Here is a 21,160-nt window from a genome sequence, read left to right on the forward strand (position 1 = left end):
ATGATTTTCAGTTTAGGATGGCCTTGAAGAGATTACGAAAATGTGATTATGTCCTTGAGTCTTCATCATTTTTGGTAAGAAGATGAATTCAATACATGTTAAAACTGCATATCAGGGCTAAATCATTATCATAAATTATTGTGTACAGTGTTCTCTAGTGTGATGAGTCTCCAAAGGCCTTCCATACAACCCTAGAGCCAGGCGGCTGATTGACTAGACTCAGCTGGTTGTAGACCCTCCTTCCCAGCGTCTCCTCCTCTCTCTCTCCCCTCCTGCCCTCTCCCCTGCTCTCTCTCTCCCTCTCTCCCCAATCGCAAGGCTGCGCTCACCGACTCTACACCGCTAACAGGGATGCAGCGAGGGCGCAGCGCAGCCTGAAAAATGGCACCAGCACGCGTCCTGTGGATCTATCCATCCCTTCCCCTCCTGTCCTCCCTGCTTCTTCTTTTTCACGCGTTGTCGCCGTGCCGAGCCTTAAGGAATTACCCGGAGAATGAAGGTGAGTGAGGGAGTTGACACGGGTTGTTTGCTGCGTGTGTCGGCGGATGGGGAGCCCCTTCCCGCGGTTCCACTTGCCCGGGTAAGAGCGACGGAGACTCCCGTTAAGTGCTCGGCTCGGTTATGAATCATGTATAAAGAAAAGCGGAGATAGCGAGAGAGAGGGGGAAAACTGTTCGTCACGTTTTTCTTTTCCGAGCATACTGACATTAAATTTGTATGATATATACACACAAGGCAACCCTGCCATGCTGAAGATAGAGAGGGCTGATGAAGACATTTCACTTTCTGACATCGGAGAGCTTCTTCACATTTGTATTCATCTCTGGAACTATGTGTCTTGCATTAAAGTAGCCTAACTTAGAAGGATTACGCCAAAACAACATTGACATATCTGCCAAAATCCATTTTAATTATAGATATCTTCATTATAAAGCACTGATACATGTTTTTGTTCCCCTCCTGCTGTAGCCCTGTCTGCAAATGAGGAGCAGCAATTACATTACATTTGTCACACGCTGCTGCTGAGCCTCTCTCAGTTATTGTATTAACATCGATGCTTGGCCTGAAATTAGCCAATGCATTTACTCACTAACTACTCCTGACTGCTTGCTGGGCGGAAACATGGTAGCTGGCTTGTTTAATGGGAAGTTGAAATAAAGGGAGGTCAGAACAGACCGGTTTGCACAAGTTGTTTTCACAATGATGTGTTTATAAAAGCAGATGGTTGTTTGGACAAAATCAGAAGTGTGTGTTGTTTTCGCTGGCAGGCTTTCAGACAGGGTTTGATACAGCTGTGAGATTATTTTCATTCTGTGAATCATTTAATTTAGTTTTCCCCAAAGCTTCAGTCATTCCTGCTCTGTGGCTCAACAAAGCTCTAGTTTCTCAGTTTTGTTCCCCCTACTCACACACACATAAAAAGTCTGGCTTAGGTTAAACACTCAAATAATTCACCTTAAACTCCTGCACACAATGACAGGCTGAGGTTGGATGGGATCTCCTGTGTCTGTCTCACTTTGACAGTATGAGCTGAATGTATGTCACAGCTCCGTGGAGTTCACGCAGAACAAAGGCTCTGGAGGGTACAGGGAGAGAGAGTGGAGATATGTTTTAACAGCAGGAGACAATGCACATGAAGGAGACACTTAACACTGTTGAAATATTCATTGAAATGAGCATGAATGATGAAACCAATTGGAATCAAAAGGAAACTCCTGTTGATATAGATTAACAACTACGTGTGTGTCCTACCTGAGAATTGTTAAAGTGAGTGACCAGTCAGATTGCTCAGATAAACACTGCCAGTCCACATCTGTTTGCGATTACCTGCCTCTGGTCCTACTGTTTTAGACTACTGTCCTAAAGGGCGCCTACAGTATAAGCCCATTGTTTGTGTTTATATGTAGAGGATGTGTCAATGAAGCCGTTTTTGTCCGTCTTTCTGTGCCCTGCGTTAACCTTTTCGGCCTTCCCGTTATCCTTCAACTGCACGGGGATTGCTCTTCCTTTTGCCTGTGTGTGTGTATGTGTGTGTGCACACCTTGCGTTTGTCTACGAGTGTGCATATTCTGCACCCACGTATCTCGGTATAGTCGTGTTATTCCAGGACATTCCCTCTGAGTCTGTCGAGTAGACGCAAGGCTGTCATAAAAGAAGAGACAGACCTCTCAAGGCTCGATTAAGAACACAGTCCCTCTGATAGGGCAAATAGTGTTAAGCTGTCAACAAGTTTACAAACAGGGCTATTGATCTGCTCTAAAATTGTTGGCATTTCCACGAAACTCCGTTCTGAGGATGGACCTGCCAGAATTGATAGAATTGTTTTAACCTGCTCGAATTAGGGGTTGAGATATAGAGGACAAGTGATCATTCAGAAGTTGTTTTGATGAAGAGCGTGCTCTGAAGGTCTTTGTTACCACCAGAAAAAAAGAGGAAGAGGAGTGGATGAGTTTTTGTGCACCAGCAGAGGGAGCCCAACACACCCTCTGTCTGAACCCTGAGGGCATACTGATGTAACCGCAGGGTGGATGCTCAGTGGTCCCATGGTTTGTTTAAGTCCCGCTGTCTTCATCCCATCTTTAGTTCCTCTCTGTATCCTTTCCAACACGGAGTATCTTTTCCCCTTTTGTCATTTCTTTGCACCTACACCTCCCTTTTTTGCACCCTCCTCTTTGTGCAGCTTCTTGGAGGAAGGGGAGCAGACTATTTCTATTTTTGTATCTCCCCTCTCTTTCTATAAATAAACCACCTCAATCCTAGAAAACATCGGAGTATGACTGGGAGCCCCCAGCCCTATGCTTTCTTCCACTGTGTAATAGAGTATGCTAATGAAGGTGGATGAGTGATTTTACTCCAAACTCTCCCTGAAAACAGCATGTGAGTGGATACATACACTCACATACATCATTGAATTAATAATCAAGAGATGGCAGAAAGGGAAGGGAAGAACAACTAAACATGGGAAAGAAGTGACTCATCTGTGGTTTTATGTTATAGTCTTGGGGTTTGATGTAATCTGTAATTGGTCTCGGAACTACAGTACAATTGAAGCTTTTTATTGGATTGCCCTCAGGGTGCTGGGGGGGTGGGGGATGCTGTATTGCTTTGTAAGGTTAACATGAGGGTGAGCAGTTAGTGCAGAGGCAAGCATATGTAAAGCATGCCCTCTTCGTATGATTCACATAAGCTCCTGACTGTGGTATAATGTTGGGTCAAAGGTCTCCTCTGGTTTAATTGCTTTAATCTATAATGGTTGCTTGTAGTTATCGGCAGAGCCATAATTCCACTGTGTGTGTGGGTCTGGGAGATTGCTATGGTCCCATGTAACAACCATGACCTTGGACAGAAGAGGATATAGATCTCTGTTCTCATCAGAGAGCACCGGAGGTAGACAGAAAGCACGAGCACACTCATGATTTTCCCGTCCACCTCCTCTACTCCTCCTCCATCTTTAATCCCCTTGTTTCATATGTTCCCTTTTCTCCCTACTCGAGCTCCTTTATCTGCCTCACACAGGCCCATACCTGATAGATGTATGTGCACATGCATGCCCACATACACGCTTCCTATCGTAATGTATGGCTAGGGGGCAGTTTGGTGGTCTTGGTCCAGAGAATAGTGTCATGAATTTCCGGGGCTGGGTGATAGATGGGGTTATAAATACAGCTCAGTGACACAGAAGGATTCTGCTGTGAGGGCTTCACCTCGTGGATTCAGTGTGTGTGTGTGTGTGTGTGTGTGTGTGTGTGTGTGTGTGTGTGTGTGTGTGTGTGTGTGTGTGTGTGTGTGTGTGTGTGTGTGTGAGGGAGAGCAAAAGATAGAGGGAGGCTGAAATTATACAGACAAATCCACAAGAGAGAATCTGTGTCATAAAACAAAAGATTTAATAACCATAAGGACGAAAAAAGAACAAAGAAAGTGAGGTAGTTACTAATTAATCAAAAAGTTAAATAACACACACATTTATTCTATTGATCAACCACAGAGCCTTTGTGTTTTGTTTGAGTGTAGCCAGTAGTTTTTTCCTACAGAGTAGATCAATTTCTACGTCACGTCTGTTAAACATGAAGCTGGAGTCAGCAGCTGGCTAAGCTTGACATAAAGCCTGGAAACAAGGGAAATAGCTAGCAGGCTGCGTAAAAGTGTAAAAATACATTTGCCTACAAGAACTTTAAAATCTTACAAAGTTTATATCTTTTTAATCTGTGCACTAACCGGAGACTAAAAGCATTCACGGTTTTATGGGGGTTTACAGGAAGTCACTGCCCCCCATAAAGCCACAAATAGTCACTTTTTACAGTGGGGCTTTCGCACACATTAAGCAAGGAGATGATATGCAGACTGTGCCTTTTTAAAAATAATAGGAAAAGCCGCTGGACTTCGTTATTGGTATACTGTATATAAGCATACATTTAGTTTTTCTTCTAATGATGTGAACACATTCAAACACAACTTTACAGTAGCTAATGAACTTCAGTACAGCCATAGAATAAATATGTCTGGGACTTTTATTTTTTGTTTTGCATGCTTTATGAGTGAACTCATCACTTAAAAGGGAGGCTGTGGCTCAGTAGGTAGTGCGCTGAACTTTGAATCAGGGGGTAGCAAGTTTGAGTCCCACTGCAGTCAGCATGTCGTTGTGTCCCTGGGCAAGACACTTCACCCCAAATTGCTCCTGTAGGGATTGTCCACAGTACTGAATGTATGTAAGTCGCTTTGGATAAAAGCGTCTAACAAGTTAAATGTAATGTAATAATGTAATGTTAAACGTTTTTGTTGCATATCAGTGTGTATATCATTTAATTTATACAAGTTGATAAAGAAAACAGCAAAACATTCTTTCAGTTCCCATCAGTGAGGTGAACATGTGTGTGCCTTTAACAGCTAGTCCTGAAGTTGAACAGTTTTTAAGCTTGAATGATTCCAGTCGGATGCACAGTTCATTAATGTCAAAGCAAGCCTTCCCCCAGTGTGATGGCTGTAGTCATGTTTGGGAATAAGTGGGCCCCCGCCACATCTGTTGACCCCCTCCCCCTCTGAACAAGCCCTTAACTGCTGCTCAAATCACTGATCAGTGGGCCTTGACCACTTTCTACCCGCCCCTATCCCAGCACCCCCTGTCCTGACCTTTAATTTGTCCAGATTGAATTTGTTTGTTTCCATACCTCTCCCTCTCTTTCTGTTTTTCCCGTCTTGTTTGCTCTGCAGGCTTGGCTCGTGCCGTGGCTCTGAAAGCCTGCATTAGGCAGCTTTGCAAACAAACGGCCGAGGATTTGGGTCAGCCGTAGCTATAGTGTGTTTTCTGACCCTCTTCTCTGTTTTATGAGAGCAAAATACCTGAGGACTTGGAAACTAGAAATTTAACTTCCAGAAAACATCTATATAGATTCCTCTCGATTTGACTTTTTAGAAAAGATTCATAGGAAAACATTCGTATACATATTTAATCAGCGCATTCTTGAAATTGTTCAAATGGGCTTATTTTATATCAACGTGTGTACAGCCCCTCTGTGTTCAAAGATTTGAAATAGCCTTCGTTGACAAAGGTAGTATTTCTATAGCTTCTCAGAAGGCTTCTTGCAAGTCACGAATGCTTATCTTTTTTGCTTGTCTTCTTGTTGTTTTTATGACCCCAATTGCTGATTTGTATTCCTGTGTTGGACATTTCTCTTGAGACACAAGAAGAGCTAAAGCTTTTGATGCATTAATATTGTGCGGTCAAACAGGGTCGAGCTTCAAAATGTTTCTATGTTGGTTAGGGATGTTTTTCTGGAATAATTCCCTGCTGAATTTCCCTGAAGCACATCCGCCACTTATCTCCTTTAGCTTCAGTGTTCTGCTAGTTATGCTTGTTCGGTCTCGTTGTTTACTGCTTGATGTCGACGAGGGTGCAAATTGGTTTAGCTTTGACTTGACGGAGGCAGCAGGGCAGACAGACAAGTTGCAGGAGAGACAATTACTGCAGGGGTGTGTGCGTATGGCATATGGGTGTCAACAAACAGTAGCAACCTGTATAAGAAGCACACTTTTATATATGGCACATTTCCTTACTGTCTCCACTGCTGTGGCTCACTTGTGTGATTCTGAGCCAATTTACCCTCCTGTGACCAACCACTGTGTGACAGCTGTGTGTGTGTGTGTGTGTGTGTGTGTGTGTGTGTGTGTGTGTGTGTGTGTGTGTGTGTGTGTGTGTGTGTGTGTGTGTGTGTGTGTGTGTGTGTGTGTGTGTGTGTGTGTGTGTGTTCCTGTCCTATCAGGAGGAATGTCATAAGGACTACACAAGAGCCCCAAAAAGGTCAAGAAAAAGACAAAAAGGGAGAAACACATGCAACAATTTATAGAGAAAGACAACGTTATTGTTATTACTCTGTGTAAAAAGCTTTATCTATCACCGCTCATTCACTCTGCATAAGCTATTTTAATTCAGTTTTTTAAATGAATGGAGGGATGCGTCACGGTTAGAGCTTGTGCGTAGGCTCATGTGTCCGTGGTTTGTTCTGCAAGCTACTGATTTTTCAAGGTCTTTGGTTTGTGTGCCCATGTGTGCGCACACTCATGGTTTTGTGTATGTGGATGTTTTGTTGCTCTTTGCCCTTGATGAGTTGTTGGCATACTGGTGGAAGAAGCTTATTAAAAAAAACAAGTGTCTGGATCTGACTGGGTGTCACAGTTCAACACAGTAAGCGTTCAACCAGCATTCAGACACACACACACACACACACACACACACACACACACACACACACACACACACACACACACACACACACACACACACACACACACACACACACACACACACACACACACACACACACACACACACACACAGGAGAAGATTCCCTCTGCTGCTGCTGGAAATCAGAATTACAAAACACACTGGAGATACGACCGGTGTAAAGAGATCTGCCCCTACCCGCCGATATATCAAAAAACACATGTGTTAAGTGTTTTCATTGCAGACACACATCTCCAACCTTCTTCTGTCACATATAAGATGTTAAGGTCTGCAATAAATAAATGAATTGAGACATTTGTGCAAAACCGGAGGGACGGCACGTAGTAAGAAGTAGTCATTACTCATTAGCGTAAGTTTTAATGTCAGGATTAGTTTAGTTAGCGTTTTCCATCCTCTGCAGTGTCTCTGTCAGCTTCTGCAAACGTCTGATGCCCGGTCCATGGCTGTATAAAGTGCTTTCAGTGCAGTCACACATCTCCAACCTTCTTCTGTCACATCATAGATGACAAGTTCTGCATTTAACACGAAAATAACCGAGAAATTGGTGCAAAACCGGAGAGACGGCTCGCAGTAAGTAGCCCAGTAGTAACATTTCTTAGTGTCAGCGTTAATCAGGATTAGTTTAGTTAGCGTTCTCCATCCTCTGCAGTGTCTCTGTCAGCTTCTGCAAACGTCTGATGCCTGACTTTATGAAGAGGAATGTGATAGTGTCTTTGGGACATCCCCTGCATGGGTTTCAAACGGCTGGATGGCAGCAGGTATTGTTCAGTATGCATGTAAAGTCTCCGTGTTTTAAACCGCCTCTCTGTCCTCCCCAGTGTCTCCTCTTCTCGTCCCCTGCCCTCTGCATGAATCACTCTTTCTCTCTTTCACTCTTTCCTCCACGGAGCTCAATATTTGCATTTCAAGGCCTGCCATCGAGTCGTCGAATTCCATGAGTCTGTGAGAGAGAGATAGGAGAGCGAATGGATCAGGTGAGTTTCCTCTAAACCCCTGGGGATTAAAGCTCAGCCTCACGATGCATTCAAAGACCTTCCTCTGCTCTTACTGTAACATTCCTGCTATCTGCAGACTTCTTAGAGAGAGGTCGCACAACACCATGAACGAGTGCCCCGGCAGGAGGTCTGTGATGGCTGCTGAGGACAATCATTCTGGTGAACTCAACCCAAACAGATGTCTCAGCAGAGGTGGGAAGAAACTAAGTAGATTTACTACTTAATTACAATTGTGCCCAGGTAAAAAAATAGTATGCTTTAGTGTATTAGAAATATAATGTAAGTATACAAAAGTGTATACAAGTATACTTCTACTTTTTGTGCTTAGTTGAAAGTATGTTTAAAATGTACTTGTAAAAAGTGTAATTCAAAATAGATGTCATTTAGTTCAATTTTAATGTCAAGGTAATTATCTTGACTTATCTTACCTGAAGTTGGGTTACTACTGGGTAGCTGTGTCTAATTTCTGCCGGTTTATAAAATTCAACCTCACAGTTTAAACTTACAGTAAGAGCTTTTGATAAATAATGTAGGTGCATCATCCTGTCTCTTTTTATTTTCCTGCAAAAGTTTTGCTTTGCTAATGTAAACAAGATTCCTCCTTGTATGAGTTTAACAAGGAGAATGTATTAACAAAAAGGAAGCATGCCATCCCCTCTTCACCCCCTTCCTGTCTAACTGTGGCTGTCCTATCCTATCTGATAAAAAAGAAAAGAAAAACATCGGTCCAGATTTACATCCATGTGATTAATTAAAGGCACCGCCAACTTGGAATGGAGTGTGTATGTGTATTCAAGTATCCCGTTGAAATGATAATTACAGATATGGCTATTTAACAATAAAGATTGTCATAGATTTAATATGGTTATAGTTGCAATAAATAAATCTTGAAATCAAGCTCATTTATAAATGGTTTTATGTTGAAGCTAATTATTATCAAACCAGTCAATCCAGTCAAACGTTTAGGAGCTTTTTTTATGCAATTTAAATGTAAATGATTATTATTGTTACTTTGATTATGCTTTGATTCACTTTTCAATTAACTCATTATTACACACCCAACCACTATTTAGCCATGCATGTAAAAGCTAATTGAATTTGATTTCACAGAATCACTTTTTACCTTCAGTGATCTGCTCCTGTCTATCACTCATTTGTAAAGCTATAGGCTACTGTGTAATCATCTGTTCAACCCAATTTCATTCTGTGTTTGTCGAAGTGTGGAGGATCAACATTACATTCCTCTGAGCGGAATGGGAAGTTAGAAAACTGGGGTAATTGAACTGAATCAAAGCAGAATTAGGATTAGAATTTAATTTAAAATCCTTGAATTATTCATAGACACATTCAGTTTGCAGAAAGCTATCATACTCAAATAAGAATAACATTTTCTCTCCTAAACCATGCTAGATCCCATCATCCTGCCAACATCACTCACTGAAATAAGGAAATTACATTGGGATATGCCCGCTTTAGGAAAAACACACATATTAAAGCGTGAATACAATTCATAGCAGTTTTGCTTTAAAATCTCTCACTTTTTAACGGCAACTTGACGCATGCATGTGAAACTAACTGCACAGAAAACCAATGAAAGGAGCTCAAAAGAAAGGAGTGTTGACATAACAATACAAATGTGTTTACATCGTGTATGAGTTTTTCCGTCTGTGGCTATACAGTAAGTGTGGTTTCATTGTCTCGTGCTTTTACATTTTTTTTTGTCCTATCGGTTTTGTCTAAATCCATTTATGCTGCTTTTTATATATTTATTGGTGTACAACACTTTGGTCAACTGTTGTTTTTAAATGGGCTATATAAATAAAGTTGGATTGGACTGGATTGGATTACACATTTTTGAACTATAGGCTTAAAGTAACATTTACATGATGAGTAATTCAAAATGTTCAATTATGAGTAAAACATACCTCAGGTGTCTATGTTAAAACACATTTGAGGATGAAAAAAACAACCTATAAAAATGTCAAAATGTTGTCAAGTGCCATTTTTGAACGTCCCCTATTGCCAATTGAGAGGCCTTTTCCTTAAACATAAATGCCAGGTGCAAGATAGATCACCTGACGTAATGCATTCATTCAATAGTTCAAGGATAGGAAGGAACACACAGCTTCAATGAAGTGCCATGAAGGATGAGCGCACAGAAGGAGAGAGAAAAACTAAGAGAAAGAGGACTGATTGAGTGCCTCTGGTGGTTTGTGGATGAGTGGAGAGATGACTGATGAAAAGACAGCAGAGATTAGGAGCTGCAGTCGAGCTGCGATGCCAGTTTGTTCCTAAAGTTCAGAGCTCAACTCTTCCCACTCCTTCATCAGGCTCTCTGGCTGCTCTCTCAGTGGAGTGGAGGCAGGGGAAGGTGTGTGTGTGCGGCGGCTCCAATACTGAGATATTGGGTGCATGTGTGTGTGTACTTGTGTGCAGTTGTATTACTGTTTTATTTATTTCTTCCATCTGGGTGTATTTGAGTACAGTAAATTATCTCGGTATGTGGAGCAAGCTGAAAAGCCTTTATGTACTGGAGCATGTATCTGAGTTGATACGCTACTGTGTATTTTATCTTCCATTTTATTGACATTTTATGAGGTTGTCTTGAAGAATGGATTTTAATCTTAGCGATGATGTATTTCTGCTGAATTTCTTGTTTTATTTGTTTAACATTTCGGACAACATAGGGTGAGATTAGAAGCTGTTAAAACCTTGATACGGGGTGAAATATAACATTTATAGGCAATAGTCTAATATTTAGTGAACAGGCACGAGTGGTATTTATCCTCTCATCTAACTCTAAGGTGTATTTCCAAATTATATAAAAAAAAGAGAAATCAAGAAAACGTACTGAATGTATTGTAAGGTTTAACATGAATAATAAGAATCGGATTAAAAACGACGTTATACCAAAAACATATACGTATACCTGTATATACCACCCATAACCTCTGCAAAACAGTGGTATATATTTCAGATTATTTTCTATTAACAAAAGCGATCAGCAAATCTCATTTGCTTATTCTCTCAATTTATCCCTTCTCTTTTTATATAATATATAATATGTTCTGCCACAGGAACACCTTGATTGCTGTGAACTGTACATGTCAGCGTTTTCTTGCAGCAGGAAAACAACTTTTGGGATGTGTGGGGACATTAAACCTGGGTGAAAATGCTTTAAGCTGATGAAGAAAAAACAATGAGGCTTATACATGTAGCATCAGCATGTGGAGTGTCGTGTCAGCAATCCCCCCCTTCCCCCTTCGTTATATATAACATCTACCAATGTAATATCCTTTTTACTGAGCTGAAGAGATCTTATGAACTCATTATGTAGTCACATATTGTACTCTATATTGAGTCTGCGTGGTGGTCTTATTGAGCAGTCTTTCTCTTTGTGCCACTGGCACCCTCCTAATGTGTGTGACTCAGTGTGTGTGTGTGTGTGTGTGTGTGTGTGTGTGTGTGTGTGTGTGTGTGTGTGTGTGTGTGTGTGTGTGTGTGTGTGTGTGTGTTAGAGAAAGAGATAAAGAGTATACTGGTTATAAAATCCAATATTAGCCTGGCCTGAATGACTGACTGATGAGCTTGATGTTTTTATTCTGAGCCAAAGCAGGCCTGGCAGAGGCTTAGATTTCACACACACACAATTTAGCCAGTTCCCTGGAGAACGAGAAGAGAGAGAGAGGCTAACAGATGGGGGGTGTTTAGAGATGGATGGACAGATAGATAAGAGGTGTGGCTTTGTTTTTGTTTGGGGGAAGAACACTACACATCTTCATAATTCCTCTGTTTTCCCGTCATCATCGACACAAACAAACACACTTTCACACACACGCAAATACATTGACTATATGCCATGTCAGCAGACAGGAAGCTATAGCTGATACATAATTGATGAGTCCAGTCATTGATCACTAGTGATAAGTGGTATTGACAGGAGGTGTGAGGAGATGAGGAAAAGTGTTGATGCGTAGGTTTATGTATGTGAGTGTTTTCCCAGTGGGCGGCAAAATGGTTGTGGAATATGTAATGGCGTCTGTAACACACTAGACTAGAATTTAAGGAATGTTTCTACATGATGATGAGTGACTCCAGACACACAAAGTGTCTTGAAGGGTAACACTTGTTTTTCTAGCAGATACTTTTGGTTTTACTTTCCTAGTTTTTGAGACATCTCAGAGAGCTCTACCTCCTGGGAAATACTCATATCTGCTTTTGCACCAAGTTAGGTGAGAAGGTCGTTAACACTTAAAGCAGCAGATTAGCAAAAAGATAACCTAAAGACACCTAAAAACATTATTGCGTATTGCCTGGTAAAGACGAATAGTGGTACTTTTGAATGATTCTTAATGGTGAAACTTAGTTTTACAGATCCGTCCCTTATATAAACAAATCGATTATTCAACACAATCGTATTATTGTTGGTTGACAACATTTCTTAAGTCAAGGACAGGACTATCATTCGGAACATAAATTGATGCATGGGAGTTAAAAAATGTGCATTTATTCCCATGATTTATTAAACAAAAAGTCAGATAAAAGAGGGAAAAGGAAACAGACTAGAGGAAAACGACAAAGAAAACTTGAGTTCTATCTGAAAATTGGTTCATACGTAGGTAGATAGCTAACAGCCAACGTCTGAACAGCAAAACTGTTTTAGAGCAAACACAACCAAGTATAAAATGCACATCTTTACTCAAAGGGATATTCCACAGATTATTTTATTTTAATTAAGAACAACTAGTTCCAAGTTCCCATACAACCAGAAAATAGTTTAAGTGAGTGAGTTTAAATTGAATTTTTAATTGTTTTAAGCACACAAAATACCATCAGCAAAGGGAGAAAATATGTTTTTCTTGAGTGAACCAACCTTTTAACGATGTTCCACTCAGTTATACTTTCTGGGAAACATAGCAAAATGTATTGCAGTAAGTGAGTCATGGAGAATAATTGGTACAGTTGAGAGTATGTGTGTAAATTCCACAATCCCTGTTGATAGATAGTAGCTTTCATCTCTGAGTGTGTCTGTGTGAGAATGTGTGTGAGCCTCTCTTTTGGATCCTGAAACCACATATTATTATCCTATTATGTCTAATTGCAGTACGCCACTCAAATGCCCATAAACTGAGCAAAGCAGTCCAAACGTTTTTTAGTCTCAGTCTGAATACACATGGGCTGGAGGCTGCCTCTGACCTTTATCTGCTCAGCACCTCCCCTAGTATCTCCCTCTCATTCCATCTCTCTCCCTCCCTCTCTCACCTGCGCTACACTGTGCAGCCTTGTCTGTTTCATTATACTGCATGCACTATTTTTTCTGTATCCGTACGCAGGCACTGTTGTGTGTACACGCACACACACACATGTACACACACTAATACAGCATGACATGCCTCCCTGCTGTCATGGTGTGCTGAGCTGAAGGGAACGACTGGGATTCAGTGAGGGCTGATGAACAGCATGGGTGCGAGAGGAAGAGAAAGAGGGGGAAAGATAGGAAAAGAGGAGGTTGGACCAATTTTACAGTCCCTTTGTTACACCTACAGGCAGTATGGATACACAGAGGGGCTTGTAAACAGGCACTTTCAAACCTCTTCAATTGAGTGATTAGGCTCATTTGCATTCAGCAGGGCATACTCTGTTTTCTTTTTTACTTTGAAATAGTTTTTTTCCAGGTCACTGCTTATAAGAATGGGAGGGAATACAGAAGTGCGCTGCTTTAAAGTGATGCAGTCGGTTTGAATTGCGTCAGGTCAGCGATTCGCCCGTCTGATCTCGGATCTGTGGATTGAAAGCATATAGGTTCAAAGATTTCAATGGAGGGAGGTTAACCTGAAAGCGCCACAATGAGAGTGAAGAAAGAGTGAAGCAGCAGTCTCTGCAGATGGAAGCTGATTAAATATTAATGGTCAGCGGTGATGAAGGCTTGATTAGAACCTGACTGAGCCAAGCCTTAAAAACCGCACACACACACTAACAAGTGACACACACACACAGGTGGAGAACTGTGCTCCAGAATCTGGGCAGGTTTTCATTATGCCTCCCGCTGCTCAACCTGCCACCTTCCCCTCTTTACCCTGCTTCCTCCCTCCACTTCCTCCTGTCACAGAGATCACACACACAGATTGTGGAAATGTTCTACTGAGGAACTTTGTCCTTTATGACACTGATACTCAACAACATCTTTTTACTGCATTATGAAAGTTAAACCACTAAATCCTAGGGCTGTGCGATTATAGCAAAAATCATAATCACGATTATTTTGGTCAATAATTGATATCACGATTATTAAATACGATTATTCATTGACTTTGAAAACATCCATTTATTGAACTTTAAAACAAATGCAAATAATAATTTGAACAATATCTTTTTAACTGTTGATTACCCTGAACGTATAATGCAACTGAAAAACCAATACAAAAATAAATAAAATAAATGATACATTTATATTTACATTTAAATAAATAATAAATACCAATAAACAAGATCAACACATTTTTTGGAGCGCACTTCAACAAGCTACTAAACATATAAATATGATAAATAAAAATAAATTAGACTAAAATAAATTAGATCAAATATGTTGCAATGACCTAGCAAAGCAAAATATTCGTTTTTTTCGATTATCCTGTTTTCGTAATTGTGGCAGGCCAAAATCGTAATTGCGATCAAAATACGATGAATTGCACAGCCCTACTAAATCCTTGTTGAAAGGGTTGGTTCACCTGATATATTTCTTCACGTATCTGTAGTGATATCCTCTCGTGGAGATAGTTTCAGCTTCATGGGCTGAGCTCTTGAGATAACCATCTCCAGAAACAATGTCTGGGTAATCCACCATTTTTTATATGGATTATTTCTTCGATAGCGTTGTAAGAGCAGCTTTCACAGAAAGGCCTGTGGGTTTCCCAGGAATGAGTTTTCATTCTTTTTGAAAAAGGAAAAAGTCAGCTGTCATGGAGGAAAAGATTGCATGGAGTCAAGAGTAAAGAAGTATTGCAGACTGAGCCATAGGTTGTGGATTTATCTGTATTCCTGTTTGAGTAAGATCCTTTTCAGATGGATAGGTCAAGCAAAGTTCATCAAAACAAATGTGGTATCAACAGCTTCGTTGTTTAAGTGGAAGACAGAGGGTATGTGATGGGTTTCAAATCAGCAGATACTCAAGGTACCAATATTAAACTAACTAAAACAGAAGTAATTCACCTCTATTGTATTTGGGTTGCCAGAATCTCAGCAATGTCTATATTACATGTGATGAAAGGCAATGTGATGTATAACAGGGATGGTGATAGGTTGGGATTTAGGCATCCACACTGGATTTCAATACTTCAATTCTGTTAAACAGTGACATGTTTAATGTTTCAATTAAATCAAATCCCTTCTGCTGTATAGCTAAAGATTCAACCTTGATAAAGAACTTCTGACCACTATTACAACTGGAGGCATGGATTTGTGCAAACCACCACATGTGCCTGCTTCTGTGTTTGAAAGTTTGAATTTGTGTTTTACTGATAAAACACATGAACAGCAAGGTAAATGAATGGCTTCCACACGATCTATTGTAACAGCTGGACCGCAGCCTTTTCTCTCCTTTAAACACACTCACTCAGTTTTACCGCCATTTCGCAAGCTTACAACGCAACTGCTTCCATATTCAAACGAGAGCTTTTTTGTGGCGTATCATTAAAATATCCAAAATGTAAATGCAACTTTAAAATATGCCTCTGTCTAGATGCTGTCACACTGGCTGACTTTGTGTCCCCTTGAATCATAACAGCTGCAGCACAACCACAGTAATCTTCAAATTGAATTGATAGGTTCACCACTGCCTTGTGATTCTACTGCTACAACAAAAGGCGACCTTGTATAAAACATGAATAAAAGTCATGGATTTTTTTATATGGAAGGTTTTGATGTTATCTGATGCTTTCAAGACATCTTTAAACTGTATGCGGAAAAAAACATTGTTTAAGGAAGTGGGGATTTAGCAATGAAATGCATCTGCTCTGCAGTACGTTTATGCTCTTTTTTGTTCTTGTTCTTGCAGTTACGTTACTGGACTCTATGTCAGCCTTGGCCGACCTGGGCTGGGAGGCTTACCCAAATGAAGGGGTGAGTAAATGCACACACACAAACACACACACACACACACACACACACACACACACACACACACACACACACACACACACACTGGCAGAGCTGGCATCAAAAGTACAAATCAGATCACAACTAGCGGGTTGTGTTGACATGTTTCATTTTTCAGTGAAGGAGCAAAGACTCAAAGCTAGCAGCAGCAGCAGCAGCAGCACTGGAGTGTGTGTTTTAGGGAGCATTGGGTTCTTCAGCACTCTTGCTAAATCGGGAGTCTGCAGGGGGAATTTACAAATTATTTCCGCTGCGCTGAAAACGCTGTGGCACTGAAGCCTCCATTTGTTACGGGTTGCGATTTTTTGGGATGGAATTAAGACACGGGGTGGAGGGGTAAATATTCTTACGTAAGAAGAGATGTCGTGTACACGTCGGTGTTATCTGCATGTGTGTGTGGGCTTATGTAACTAGCCTTTTTTAGGTATAGGGACCAAGGGAGTCTGGAGTGCAGCCACCATGAATCAGAAAATGACAAGAGAGAAATCAGAGGAGAGGAAGAACACAACGGAAGTTTATTGAATAAAGAGTGGGTTCTTTATGTCACTCTAGCGCAGGAGATGTTGAATGGCGCTGAATTAGTTATATTCCCCCTTGTGTCACACTTCCTCTGCACTATTCAGCGTCAGTGTGTTAAATCGCAGGATGCCACACGCAGTTTCATGGTTGTGCGCAGCAGAGGCGGCTAAAGTGAGCAGAGCTTTCTCAAGCTATCAAGGGTTTCAAGTTCACTTTATTGAAATGCTCTCATTGTGTGGCCATATTGTGGTTGTTTGTGGCTGTTACTCTTTTTTCACAGAGGTTCTTATAGAAGGACTGAATGCGTTCCATCTGTGAAAAGAGTACACAAGTTACTTTTATTGAAAATATGGTTCCGTTTGGGGTGGCTTAATCATGGTCCCTGAAAAGCACATGTGTTGTTAGTTTGCCCTCAAAGTAATGTGTTGGCTGGAAAGTATAAAATATAAATAATAACCTCCGTCTTGTATATCTTTTTTCATGAGCTGTCAACATGGTAGGGGATCTGGCATCTCCGCTCTGAATGTTTACAGAAACTGAGAGGAAACAGGCTCTATGGGCATACACACAACCCCGCTGTCAAATAAATATGACAAATAGATCAGAGATAACACTGCATGGACTGAGGCATTGTAAAAACAAGTGTTTCTTTACTTTGGGGTCAGGATCAAGCAATATCAGCTGCCAAAGACATTTGTAAATTGGTTAAAGCTGGTAACGTCTTTGCTTTCATGGTTTTCTTATTCTGCCTCGCGGCTCATGAATGCAACGTTATCTAGATAAACATAATCCTCCCCTTTTTCTGGTTAGTCATTGTTAGTGAAAAAGACAGAAAATTAAATCGCACAATGCTTCTGCTTCCCAAAATAGCATCCTAGGTTGTCATTTAGCTATGACTTTGCCATAAAATAAAAATGTTTTTTCGTTTTAAAGAGCTGTAAGGAAAACAGGATTTAAGCTAGACAAAGCATGTACATCTGAAGCCGCAAAAATAAACCAACAAAAGGGAGGAAAAGGAATTCTGTCAAAGTAGTTTTAAAATTATTATTTGTTGTTGTTGAGGCTCTTAAGGTCTAGAATAGGCTTCTAATCCTGTTGGCAAAAGTAATGTTGCTAAATGTTATTATTCTTGTGTCTCACATACATATGGCCATGATGTATTGCTAGAAAGGGGTCTGATGTTAAGGACAAGAGAATGGAGAAGGTGATAGGAGAGTGACTGACTGAGAGAAGAAAAGTGCCAGGGCTGTGAGAAGGTCTTATGTTTCATAACAGAAGGATTATCTAGTTGACCTTTGACCTTTAAACCTGAAGATTGGTCTTTACGAGAAGCAATTCCCACCAATCTGAGACCACTGTCTGCCTGAATTAGTCCAAAACCACACTTGACCCCTGCAGGTCACGCTTAATCCAAGCCGTGCAGGGCAGGATGTGCCTGAGACTGCGTGGGGCGACCCACTTCTGTCACCAGGCAGGGGTGTTCCTTGTGAGGGACACAAAACAGATATGTCTTAATGATGTTTGAAAATGGAGGGGCTCCACAGCATCTCTACTCCCCCAGACGCCCCCCACAGCATCTCTACTCCCCCAGACACTCCCCGGCCCTCATTTCCCCCATCCCCTTATTATTTCTTCATCTTCCATCTCTGTTACCTCCATCATCCCCCCTCCTCACTCAACCAGAGCTAGTTCCAGAGTTTGGGGGCCAATTACACCCAACTAGGTGTACCCATCAGAGGACTGCAGAACGAGGGATATAATGTTAAGCTGGGGAATGGTTGAACTTAAACCCTGATCCGACGTCTTTGCTTCACTTCAAAGCAATCAAGCGTTCTCGGTGCTGATTGGCCGAGGTGAGCTTTCGTGGGGGAGGGTTTCATTCTGAATGTTAATTTCTGTGTTCAGACTGAACCAACACAGGCAACAGTTTTCCCTTCATATGTGTTTATAGTAAGAAAGAAAGGGAGCTTAAACTCTTCAGCCTATCCAAACATTTTCCCAGTTCAGTTTTGGGTGGTTTTTTCCCTCTGCTGCTGTATCATTAGCAAATATGGGGGCAGGCAGGTTGTTTTTATGTTCATAAACACACCTGTGCTTTACACCAGGCAAATGTGACAATGAACAGACTCGCCAACTAGGGAAATAAGTCGCTCTCCAGGAAGTGGCAGTAATCCAGCCACTCCAAACTCTGCTTACAAAGAAATAAACAAAGACATCATAAAGCCCTCTTTATCCCTCAATGACTATTCCCATAAATGCTTTAATCACCACTCCCTGGGGACTCAGCTTTGTGTGTTTGTGTGTGTGTGCGGGGTGTGTGCGACCGTCCTCTGATGTCCGACTGGTCTCAGCTCTGCACAGATGGGTCTATTTAGCTGCCAGGCGCGCCTGTAATTTACCAACATTCATTCCTCTCTCCCCCCACTTTCTTTATTTTTCTCCCTCGTTTCTTGTTTTGTTCTTTTAATTGAATCGAGTGCTCTCAGCACATAATGTCGAGCAAGACTCCAGCGATACATTCCTTTATATTTCTAATCTCCAAACTCTAAACTAACTGTCAGGGAAATATGTGTCTGCTAACTGCAGCAGCTTAAACAATCTTCTGCTCTTCTCCCCTCGACTCTTCCTTCTCTCTGTTTCTGCAGTTGAAGGACTGTTGGGTCGGGATCAAGAGAGAGCTGTTTTTTGTTCGAGCTACAATTCATACGCAGTAGACGTTTCAGCAGAGGCTGTGGGGATTAAAAGCATCTGAGTGTGTGGGACTATGTGAGAATGTGTGTGTTTTTTATGTGGATCTGTTTTAGCGCTCAGGACTCTGAGGTGAAATGCGTCAAGCTTTTGCCGGGTTGTTGGGCCGTCACATCAGATTAACCTCAAGAAACCAGCCTTAGCTGGGACTTCCTTTTCTAAAGTTTCTCTAAGCCTTTTTTTGCGGCTTTTTATTGGCCTGTCTTCTCTCTTTTCTTTATTTATTACTCTCTCTTCACTCAGGTCATCTACCGTTCGACTTTCATTTGATTTAGGAACACGTTAGGGATGACAGGTAGTTAGCCCCGTGGGTCTTGGTGTAGGCAAGTGTGTGTGCACATGTGAGAGTGTGTCATGCCTGTACGTATGTATCAGTGTCTTTGTTTACATGCCTGGACTACTGTAAGGCGATATGTGCTCATCACTCTGGAGCTTAGAGGTTCAGTCTAAAGATGATGACAGGAGCTCAGAACAAAGATGGTGGTCCTCTCATCCCTAACCACAAACTCAGACTCATCCAGTGTGTGTGTGTTGCCTGGGTGTGTGTCTAGGAAAATCAAGTTAGTTTCCCCTTGAATGGATCAGATATCTTGAGACACTGAAACCACATTGGTTTATTTTCACTTTTCTTTAAGGAATAGAAATGTTCTTTTTTCTTGTGTGGAATGGTATATATGTGTGCGTGGATAGAAATGTTTTCCTGCTCATGCGAGAAGTGTTCTCAATTACTGCCTTAGTCAGAAGTGGAAACAGATGGTGGCAGATGACCGGAGACAAAGTAGCTCTGTCCTACCTACTCCTTCTCGCTGCCTCTTTCTCTCCATGTGTCTCTCACACACACACTCCTACCTCTTAAGCGCTAAATCACGCATTCACCTTAGAAAAACACACTCTCTCTGTGCACACATGCAGCATGGACAAAGACAGTCCTTCAGTCATCTTGACACACATCATCACTCATATTCACTCAGACATGAAAATAGAATAAGCAGGCTTAGCGTCAGTTTGCACTGAAACCACACTTCATTGAACTTGGGCCCAGTTTCCCATAAGCATACTGCTGGACTGGGATCCCCTTTGTCCATTGACGGGCGATGAAATAAGAGGCGAGTGGTGCTGTTGTCGAGCTGACTCTTGATTTGAAATGTTATAGTTGAAGGGATTGTCCCATTAATGCCAACACTCCACAAACATTCACCTCTTCTTTTCCTCTCTCCCTCTACCACTCTTTCCTTCACCTCTCTTCCCTCTTCTTTCTTTTTCCCTTAAAGGTCCCCTATTATACTGTTTTTCATCAATATATGATAGGTCTCAGATATATACAAAACATGTCTCTGAATTGTTTGGCTCCAAACACCAAACAGATCATTGTAGAATCCCATAAACCCCCCTGTTTCAGCCCTGTTTCAAAAGTGCTGATTCTCTGTCTGTTACTTTAGATGAAAATAAGGGGCCACTCCCCACGCCCCTCTGAGAGATATTTGGTTGAAAAGAACACAATAGCCGCGTTCACACCGGAGTACTTTTCCCACTTTATTCCGATATAGTTCCGAAATGTCGCGTTCACACCAAAAAGAGCCGGAACTAAAATTAGTTCATGAGAACCTTTTTACCCCCTTTCCATCCCTGCTAGAGAGCAGGGACTCTCATGCGGCTCTCTTGTGAGAACAGAGCTATATTTCTGATTGGCTGGGCGGATTGCAAACCACCCCCCGTAAAACTCAAAAAAAGTGTTGTTAAGCCACCATTTTATTAGCATTATTAGCATTAGCATTAGCCCAGCGCAGAAACGCAGAGAGACTAATTTATGGCAACACAAAATAAAACATGGGAGCGGTGGAGATGAGGAGGTGTCGGCGATTTACTCGAAAGGCTTCAGTAAAAGCTGCTGGGAGTCCCAGCAGCTTCTACTGAAACCAGTTCCCAACAACCGGGGACTTCCGGCCGGGATTTTGAGCGGCAGTATAGAGAGGCGAAGTCCCTCCCCTTCCGGGAGCCTCCATGG

At 41.6% G+C, this 21,160-nt stretch overlaps 1 protein-coding gene across 1 annotated transcript in view; it reads left to right on the forward strand.

Moving 5' to 3' along the window:
• Positions 1 to 330: 330 nt before the first annotated feature.
• Positions 331 to 21,160, forward strand: part of epha4b (eph receptor A4b) — a 177,462-nt gene continuing 156,632 nt past the window's right edge. Inside the window, exons 1-2 of the mRNA XM_010786006.1 lie at positions 331 to 499; positions 15,788 to 15,852. Of these exons, the coding sequence (XP_010784308.1) occupies positions 382 to 499; positions 15,788 to 15,852 (183 nt within the window). The 5' untranslated portion in view covers positions 331 to 381. The remainder of the gene's footprint in view (positions 500 to 15,787; positions 15,853 to 21,160) is intronic.

The sequence above is a fragment of the Notothenia coriiceps genome, unplaced genomic scaffold (genome assembly GCF_000735185.1).
Source record: "Notothenia coriiceps isolate Sejong01 unplaced genomic scaffold, NC01 NC01_scaffold00000969, whole genome shotgun sequence".
NCBI lineage: Eukaryota > Metazoa > Chordata > Actinopteri > Perciformes > Nototheniidae > Notothenia > Notothenia coriiceps.